The 10,532-nt window shown below is 36.8% G+C and overlaps 1 protein-coding gene across 2 annotated transcripts; it reads right to left on the reverse strand.

The window, feature by feature from the left end:
- Positions 1–875: 875 nt before the first annotated feature.
- Positions 876–10,238, reverse strand: LOC135469133 (multiple coagulation factor deficiency protein 2 homolog). Of its 2 annotated transcripts, none has more exons than XM_064747667.1 (4): positions 10,143–10,238; positions 9,062–9,257; positions 8,428–8,585; positions 876–1,059 (listed from the first exon to the last, which is right to left on the reverse strand). In XM_064747667.1, the coding sequence occupies exons 2-4, from the start codon at positions 9,232–9,234 to the stop codon at positions 878–880; spliced, it is 513 nt and encodes a 170-aa protein (XP_064603737.1). In that variant the 5' UTR covers positions 9,235–9,257; positions 10,143–10,238; the 3' UTR covers positions 876–877. The 2 variants fall into 2 exon arrangements, with proteins under 2 accessions (XP_064603737.1, XP_064603738.1); XM_064747668.1 differs by lacking the exon at positions 10,143–10,238 and adding an exon at positions 9,881–9,916.
- Between the last annotated feature and the right edge of the window lie 294 nt (positions 10,239–10,532).

Raw genomic sequence — 10,532 nt, forward strand, 5'->3', positions numbered from 1 at the left:
CAAAATACCCTCACCAAGTTCAGGATACATTTGCTGTTATCTCAACCTTCCCATCTCAAACAACCACTGTAAATAATAAAATAATAATTACACCAATAAAACCAAATATTACAAAAAAGTACACCTACTCTTAAGACATCTATTACCAAAACCTCAAAAATGGAAACCAACAAAGCAATATTACTATACTACAATCAGACTAAATATCGAACAACGTTTAACGCCTTCAAAAACAAGAGAAGCGAAAGAGCTTAAATGAGACAGCACCTGGTTCACATGTAAAGCTTTCTCTGATCTTTCTTAACCTATTAAAATTGTAACCGTTAAACTTACGAAACAGGCATGATAAAGTATTGAGCTACTGTCAATGGAAGGCCTAGTGGATGTAACCTATTAAAGTCCAATGTCCATGGTTATATAAACCTATTAAACAGTGCTGTAATCATGTACTAAAATACAGGAAAAATTGGGAAGGTGAATATTTTTTTACGAATGTTAATATATTTTAGATGAACCAATGAGTAATGCTGACCAAAATGTTGACCAAACATGAAATCTTCATGGTCTGCTGCCAAACCTGATCTACTTGCTATGTTTGGAATGATCACACTGTTCAGATGCCTGCTCATATGGGTGCAGCAATTTGAAGTCTTCTCAACTTAAAGCCTAGTTAAAGTCAAGTGAAAAAAAATTAAGCCAAACCTTATACTTCAGTGAACTTTCTTTTTTTAACTTAAGCTCACAACTACAATGTGTAATCCATTTCATTTGCTGAGATAGTCTGCTAAAATAAAAAAAAAACAAAAAAAAAAACAAAACAAACAAACAAAAGATAACAGATCAGATAACATGCTTATCTATGTTACTTTTCCTCTTCCTATGTCTGACCACCTTGACCACGATTAGCCTTCTGTCGTTCTTGTGCAGTCACAAATTCCACGTATTCTATTAATCCATCGTCATTCAGATCATCATCTTTGAGAATAACATCAACAATTCCGGTGATGTCAGCATCTGTGAATGGTTTTACCTGATGAACAACATTTGGGTCCTCATCATCTGAAATTACAAAGAGATAAAACATCAGAAACGATGGAGGAATATATTTTGAATATTACACATGCACTCATTTAGCTTTATTTATTCATTCATTTATTTACTGGTTGTTTTAAGGCCATACATCAGAAGTGTTCACATATATGACAGTCAGTTTTACAGGTGGAAGAAACTGGAGTGTCAGGGACAAATCACTGACCTTGGAGTGTCAGGGACAAATCACTGACCTAGGAAGTTAGGTCACACAAGCCAGTTTTGAACCCACACCTTATGTATCCTAGACACTGAACTATGTACATGTATGTATATATGCCTGGGTTTTTACGTCATATTTTCATTACAATTTTTCAGCTATATGGCCCCTGAAAGAAGAAGAAAACATAAAAATGATGCCAAAATCAGATGAAAGAGCATCAAAACTTATTTGCAAATATGATCTTTATTATTTCTTTGGATTTTGTTTTTCAGGAGAAAAGGGTATTTGAAAAGATTTTTGTATGGTGGGTATTTGAGACCAAATTTTGGTATTTATCGTTGTTGCATAATAATTTTCTAAATAAGGACGTGATGCTTGACTAATAAATTTATTTGAATGTAAATTTGTTGTTTATATCGAAACATATGCATTTAACCTGAATAGTGATAATATTTATGGTAATATGAAAAATATAAATATGATCCAAATTGAGGTTTAATACATTTGTTAGCTGAAATTAATAAATTCTAGTGCAAAAACATTTATTAAACCTGTGTTACATCCTCATTTATGGCATTATTAAACAAAGACTATAAATACAAAAAGGTGGTCCCAAATTTCAACCATACACAAATTATTTTCAAGTGTCGTTTTCTCCTTAGGAAAAATCGGAAAAAATATTGAAGACCACATTTAGGAATAATTTTTCACAATCTTTCATCTGAACTTTATGTCATTTTTATGTTTTCTCCACCTTTCAGCGTAGGCACTGTAACACATTTATTCTGCTTCCATTACATAAACTATATTAATGTGAACATGAAGGTTGTGGTAGTGTCATTCAAAGTGCAGTGTTAATGTGTATCCATTTTGCAAATACATATCTTCTGCAAAATCGTCTCTAATGAACTATGTCAGGATCATTTGAAAAAGTTTTAGTGGATTTTTAGGCACTCAAAATATGATGAATGAAATATGGTCTCAAAAAGTTACTTCAGAGAATAACGGATTTTTGTGGAATTTCTACATTTTAACTCATTTATATGTACAGTACCTAAATATAAATATGGCCAATGAAATTAAATGTGAGTAGCTCTCAAGATAACATAACCACAAACAATCCTTAGGCACTAGTTACATGTACTGGTGTAATAGAAGAGACAGAAACAACAAATTAGACAATTCTCAGACAATGCGAGAAAATCTCTGAGCCATCTTTGACAAGGGGTGCCATTTTCAAATCTTTGTAGCGTACTAGTTACATGTACCCATAATTACTGATACAACGGGAGACACATGCACAACAATTCAGACAAAAAGCAGTATGCAATACATGAGAAAAAATACTCCCCATAACCTTCTGATATAAAGCTGTGCATACACAAAGCAGCTGGATGATAATTACAACATGCAACAATGAGTTGTGGTCTTTAGGATGGACACATTATAGCAGTGGACCAGAAAGGGCTTTGCCTTAAACTTGGTGTAGTATACTGAGCAAAGCTGTGAATTAAAAAACTCAACATATAAACATAAAGGAACATGGAAAATATGAAAAAGTGGAACTATTTGTCACTGTTTCTGGTCTGATGACACAGAAATGCACAAAAAGAGGAATGAGAGAGAGGGAGATGTGGAGGACAGCAAGAGAGAAATCCGACAGAGAATGGATGACCACACCTGAGTCAACCTCAATGTCAGCGTTACCATAGTTACAAATAGAAAAACCCATCTTGTAGTGCGCCAGGGAACATCTGTCAGCCTTTTAAGGGCCTGGCGTTCGGTGAAGCATGCTGGCGAGAAGAGCGAGGGCAACTTGGTGGCCCGTTATCTGTTCTAATTCAATTACTAGCCAGGTTGGGCCCGAGCTCGAGTTCTCATCCACCTCAGCTTTCATGTCACTGCTTTGACGTGTTAACGTCATAGGACTGTCAGACAAGTTTTCAGAAAACACGAGAACATCTCCCAACCATCTTTGATCAAGGCTGTCCTTTCCAAATCTTCCTCCAGGAAAGTGCAACAACTCTCTCAACAAGCTGACAATGGTAGACAATTCAATTGGCTGGAATTGGTTGAGCTACAATTACTACAGCCATTGAGAAAGAGAGAGAGAGAGAGAATTCCAGTGCACGACAGTATGAGTCGTCATGGGCCACGACTTCACGCTTACAATTCCCTACACAGTTAATCTAGCTTTAATTATTTCTCCTTGAGATTTGTCCTCGCTAAATAATTAACATTCATGAGGCTGTGGTGGTGTAACAGCCTGGGCGGGGCCCTCACGTCCCACGAGGGGGAGTTCGCGGGAGATCAAGGCCCAACTCACTCGGGGATTATCTCACAAATTACCAACGCTTCACACTACAAGAGGCTGGGCTATTTGGCTGAACAGCCATCAAGCCGTAATGAACTGCTGACAGAAGCCAGGGGAGGAAGTCCCCATCCTGGGCTATACAGGGAGAGAGCACCCACGTGGGGTCTTTTCAATCATGGAACAATTAACACAAATAGTTATTCAGCCAATTCAAAGCCAAACAGATTCACTGTTGACAGTATGAATAACCCAGTGTATCAGCACGGTAGAGTTCCATTCATGCATGTCACACAGGGTATCAAACACAAGATTACAGAGAGCACCGAACAAATACACATGTAATTCACAAAAAGAGATTTTAACAGCATTATTAGCGTACTCTCATCAGACAAAAATACCAAAATGTGCTTGTTACATGGACTAAGGGTTAGATTAATCAACAGTCCATCACCCAACAGAGAGAGAGATGGACTATAAATTATCTTAAACTTGATTCCTAAAAAAAAAAAAAAAACGTACCCTGTCAGAAAGAATTGGGCTTTTAAGCAAAGAAAGACAGAAAGAAAACTAACAAAAATTCTGTCAAAATCCCAATAAAAACTTAGAGAAGGCCTTAGTTTTAGAGGGCTGGTGTGATGAGGTCATACGAACATATCTTTAGTGAAGGCTCAATGTATTTTAATGTATCAATCAGGTTAATGCGTGCACAAGAAAGCAAATCATAAAGCAGAATTACTGAATCAACTGAAAGAAATGACAATGTGCAACATGGGATTTCAGTGTTACAAAAATCTGCACAAAATTTCTCAGCATCCACTTCTTAAAAAAATGCCCTGAAGGTCTCCTTCATTGCCATTCATTACTCTCAAGGTTGATCTCCAGACTGTGCAAAACTATTATGAATACTACTATATAACACCTGTACTGGTGATCAAGTATAACACAAAATGTTACGTGTATATTGTTTATCCACAGTTCTGCTAAAATATAAGAATATATAATAGGACAATTTACAACCCAGGATGGCACACTCCCCACCCCTAAAAAAAAACAGCATTCTGGAAGTATTGCTACCACAATGGAGTGAATCAGTGCGTGGGGTTCAACAACGTACTTAACAATTTTTCAGTCATATGACGATGAAGTAGTCCTTAAAGTGCAAGGTTAAATGATAAGGATCGAGATAGTCGAAACTGCTTTCTTAAATTGTAGAAAAAATGCATTGTATTAAAGTTGTTGTTGTTAGTTTGGGTGGATAATACACAAACAAAAGTTTTCTGCCGTTTCCAATTTTGCCTGGTGTGATGTCATGCAAGAACAGTTGACATCACCCATCACTGACTTAGAGCAACAAATGACGTCATTCCAGCGTAACTGACTTACGCGAAGTCATATCAGCCTGATTCATCGTCACATAAGGAATACTACTACGTCAGATTAGGAAAATGTTGTGGAAATTGCCGCAGATTTTATTTTTCAGGACTCTTCATTTATAGGGGTTAAATAGCGTTATTCAGCGTAAATTTTTTTGAACGGTGGGGCTAGCTACATTCCATAGGGTATACTTCATATCAGTTTAATATTTCAACCTGGTGTCTCTTAGGACTGAAGTGGCAAGCTAGGAATCTACAACTTCCTCTTTTTAAAGTCTTAGGTGTGCGCTGACCCAGGACTGACGGAAAAACTGTAGAGAAATCAACAAACAATTGCTTACCATAAAATTTTAAATTAAATATCACAAAGCCTTTTACGTAGAGTGTACATGTGCCTGACATGTGGTATCTGACAAGTCTAATGTTACCTTATACCACACTACATGGACATATTGCCTTAGAATTATTATACACCTTCCACGTTGGCCTATCTGTTAACGTTGTGCTAATGTGCTGTATGTACATGTGCCTGATGTGGCATCTGACAAGTCTAATGTTACCTTATACCACACTACATGGACATATTGCCTTAGAATTATTATACACCTTCCAAGTCTGCCTATCGTTGTGCTGATGTGCTGTATGTACATGTGCCTGACATGTGGTATCTGACAAGTCTAATGTTACCTTATACCACACTACATGGACATATTGCCTTAGAATTATTATACACCTTCCATGTCGGCCTATCTGTTAACGTTGTGCTGATGTGCTGTATGTACATGTGCCTGACATGTGGTATCTGACAAGTCTAATGTTACCTTATACCACACTACATGGACATATTGCCTTAGAATTATTATACACCTCCCATGTTGGCCTATCTGTTAACGTTGTGCTGATGTGCTGTATGTACATGTGCCTGACATGTGGTATCTGACAAGTCTAATGTTACCTTATACCACACTACATGGACATATTGCCTTAGAATTATTATACACCTTCCATGTCGGCCTATCTGTTAACGTTGTGCTGATGTGCTGTATGTACATGTGCCTGACATGTGGTATCTGACAAGTCTAATGTTACCTTATACCACACTACATGGACATATTGCCTTAGAATTATTATACACCTTCCACGTCAGCCTATCTGTTAACGTTGTGCTGATGTGCTGTATGTACATGTGCCTGACAAGTGGTATCTGACAAGTCTAATGTTACCTTGTACCACACTACATGGACATATTGCATTAAAATTATTATACACCTTCCACGTCGGCGTGTCGCCATTTTTAAACAATGTTCGGCTTTAGCAATGAGATTTTCAATTTTAACTTTTCAGTTTCACTGAAAAATTTTGCTAGCTACTTAAATGATCGAAGTTTGTTGCATAATAAGTTGAACTGAATAAATACATGCTGATTGGATCTTTTTTCGCCCTTCAACGCCAAGCAAAACTAAAACTCGTCCACATCAGCCTGTATTTATTTAATACCTTATAAATGTGATATTATCTGTATCAGGCTCCACAGAAATGTTATACATGTACTTGTACATTCAGAGTCTATTTATTCATTCATTTGATTGGTGTTGTATATGGTACTCAATATTTCACTTATGCAACGACAGCCAGCATTATGGTGGAAGAAAAACCACGACCATCTGCATGTTGTTGGAAGGTCTTTCCACTTATGACTTCAGAGGAAGCCAGCATTAGCTAGACTTGAACTCAAATCGACCGTATTGGTGAGAGTCATTGATCTGCCACTGTCTAATTAAACACCTGGCAAAGCGATCTTAGATTTAGTTTAAATTTCAATCATCAAATTTGGTATGTTCCTTTCCATTATTTTAGCTGCAATTTGTTGTACAATAACTTACCCAAAATTTATGTTGTCAAGCAATATTTTGATCTTGTTACATAAGAAATAACAATTTTAATGTGATTTGAAATTTTGACTTAAGTCTAAAATTGTTTCTGATCCTGAGGGCCTGAACACTATCAACGGGAACCTCACAGGACATAAGGTCAGTAAGACACTATCATGTAAGGCCACATGTACCCAGTAATTATTTGTTCTTTACACAATCATTTTTTTCCAACTTTATGTATTATCATAATGTTGATATGTCATGTTTAAATTGTGAGTGTACCATAAAGCCATACTGAAACCTATGTTCTGGGGTATTTTCAAAAGTATTCTGAACTATGTATTTACCTAGAAAAAAGCTTTAGAAAAACAGTAAAAAAAATTCAGTTCATATGGAGTAGTGTTGTAGTAATACAGTTTATAGTTACATTATAAGCTGAATGTAGTTCACATTACTGCTTAATATAGGGTCGTGCATGACAGGTGAAGACAAGTTTAGTCCACCATGAGTTAACTCCCTTATCATGCTAGCATGTTTCATGCAGCGAGAATGTTAAATATGCTGAAAACTTCTCAGTTATATCACTGCAAAAATTAACATGATCAATTTACATGCATGTGCACTGACAAACTCATAGTTTATATATTTTTGAACAAATCGTATCATACATGTACAATAATTACTGTTTTTATACAGTTAACATGAAGATAGCTCCTGGGATGAATATTTATGAATTACTGCAAATTCTTATCCCTACATGGACATGCTACCACACAATATACTTTGTGTATAGTCATCCTCATTAGAGGCACATGTGCATGCATGTATATGCATGAATGTTGGGGTACCAATATGACAAAGGGCTGCAGAAGACCTGAAAAGATTGTTTCTTTTAAATGGCTTTTAAACCAATAATCTAAACTAGTCATTACACTGAAAAGCTTAAATACAAAAACCCTGAAACAAACAATGCTAATTATCAATTTATGTATAAAAGTGGTCTAAACGGCATTTTCAAAAGACCTGAAAACGAATTAAACACAATGTTCATGGACACAATGTCTTCAGCATTTTTTAAAACATTTCGACACAAACATGATTAAAAAATACATTGTAATTCTCTTGTATGGTGTGTAAACTATTGCATCAAGCAAATCAAGCAGCATTATAATGGTACCTATTCATTATGGTCTATAGAGCTTCAATCACGATAATGAACAAAATATTTCATGTTTGATATTCTTTGTTGATATGTAGCCAGAATTTATTAATTTGGGAAAGACCCACCAACCTTCCTCTACCCCCACCACTATGCTCCTTACATGCTTTCAGCGAATACACTTTTTTTTCTCTGAATTCTTTCCAACCTGATCGACCCTCAATACCATATTTGTTCACAATCTCTACATTTTTCATTACCCTGAAAAAAAAAAACAGAAAAAGGGACAAAAGGAATTATCTACCATACTATCTCACAAAAGTTTCTTTAAGGATGGCCTTACACACTGACACATACTCCACCTCTGTAACTTGATCAATGATCAAAATGGATGGCACCACGATCATAATCATTCATTCAAAAGGACAAATATACAACTGGTTGCACCAACTCACCTGCATGAAAATGCGTAATGGCCTTAGTTAGCTCCAAACCATCTAATTTATTATCGTTATTGTAATCATGAAGTTTGAAGTAGTAAAACTGCAGCTCTTGTTCAGACATATCCGCTGTGGACTTGTTCATGATACCATCTAAATGTTCCATAATGTGTCTGTAAGAAAATGTAGATGAATAAGAAAAAAATTTAGCAGCCTATGTTTAGACCCACAAGATGAAGTTATTCATATTCACAGGCTTGGTGGATAACCATAAAGTACACATAAAATGCTGCACAGTTTGTGCACTCTCATCAGCTGTCAGGAAAGAGTAAGGGAGATAACTCATTTGTAATGTTCATTTTGTAATTTCTCAATGTCAAAATGGTCCGGGGTTCATTCACTGACCGTGAACAGTGTAAAGAAAACAAAAGCTACATTTTCTGTATAATGTTATACTGGACAATTACAAAAATGTATTAAACACACATAATGAATTATTTTCACCAAAAAAATCCACTATAAAATTCTGTCATTGCCTTTTAAGTTTAAGCCATATGTATCAGTATTATAAGTGGGTGCGAGGGGTGGGCCGATTTATCCACACAGCAGTAGTTCTGTCTCTTCAATAAACGTTTGAAAATGAGCTCACTCTGCATTTTGTGCAGCCTCTCTCCAGCCTGGACTTCCCTGGGCCTGGTGTGCATTGTTATGGTGACCTGGGGCAGGTGGGCTGCCTCCTTGTGGGGGAATTCCAGGTGGTTGACTGTAAACTAGCGGCACAAGGCCTATACTACATATACACACAAAACACAAGTACTCCATCACCCTGTTGAAATGACCCTAATCTGAAAACAAAGAAAACAGTTTGCAAAGATATTAAACTCAAGGTTTTTGTATGCAAATAGAATTTTTAGTAAAACACCACAAATAGTCACATATAACCTCCTTGCATCTATACCGCTCAAGTGAAAGCTAAAATAAACATATGGCTGATCTTATAGTAGCATACTCTTTTGAGGCAAATTCCAATTAAGTTAACTGGGCAGGTTTATTAGTTCTCAGTGTTTCTTGTTGCAAACTTACTTTGAAATCTGAGTTTGCTCACTGTGAGTACACACAACCATGCTGTTTTGACTAGTCCTGCAGCCTTTTAAAAGATGGTATATACTCTTCATCGTATTATTTAGCAATTTCTACATTATTTATTATTAGCAATGATCTGGACCTTTGCTGAGTATGAAATTAACACTGTAAGCATAGAGACTCCAACGCTGCCAGGCCAGTATAAGAAAAGGCGTCTTTCAGGCCTATATAGTGTGTAGTTCGAGTACACTGACCAGTAGGTTTTAGAGAGGTATATTTGGATATTGTACGCCATAATCATGGTTACTCAACCCCTAGTGTGAGACATCACCCTTCACAGAAATCATGAAGAGCAGATTGCAGCGCGAACTACCACTCCACATACCTCTAACTGGTCAGATAGACTTCATAACACATTCCCTTCCCATCCCCGCACACAAATTGGAAATATTTATAAACCTAACCTAACCTAACAGTCACTGTACTCGGATTAAAGCGTGTGTGTGGTACTATGCCGCGCATTTTGGTTACCGACCGGTATCGCACATATTGTACTTTTTTAACCACTGTTCCGCTAATGCGTTTGAGGAAATACTGACAGAAACAAGTAAATATAGTCTGCTGTACGCGTCCGAGACACTTTTTACCTCACGATCCACTTCAAAATCTATCCCAGGCAATGTTCAGTCTCCTTGATGTGAGTTTTCGGCAAACTGTCCGTAGTGCTGAGGTGTCACACACAGGGCACTGGATCAACATGTGAACTCTCCACGCAGACTACTCACATATCACCAACGCTAAAACTTCAACCTCTGCACGAAGTCCTCTATTGGTAGCTCTTTAGTGTTGGGAGGCTAAAAGTCACTCTATGTTAAAGCGCCATCTACAAACTTTAGAAAGCTGAAATTTTCGGAGATGACGAGTATGGATACTGATATGTCAGTTCATAATGCGGAGGAAGAGGCAGCAGATGCGGATGTCTCGCGCAATGCTGAAGCATTGGTACAGATGCTAGAAAAACAAAGAAAAAAGAAAAT

Source organism: Liolophura sinensis, chromosome 6, assembly GCF_032854445.1.
Source record: "Liolophura sinensis isolate JHLJ2023 chromosome 6, CUHK_Ljap_v2, whole genome shotgun sequence".
NCBI lineage: Eukaryota > Metazoa > Mollusca > Polyplacophora > Chitonida > Chitonidae > Liolophura > Liolophura sinensis.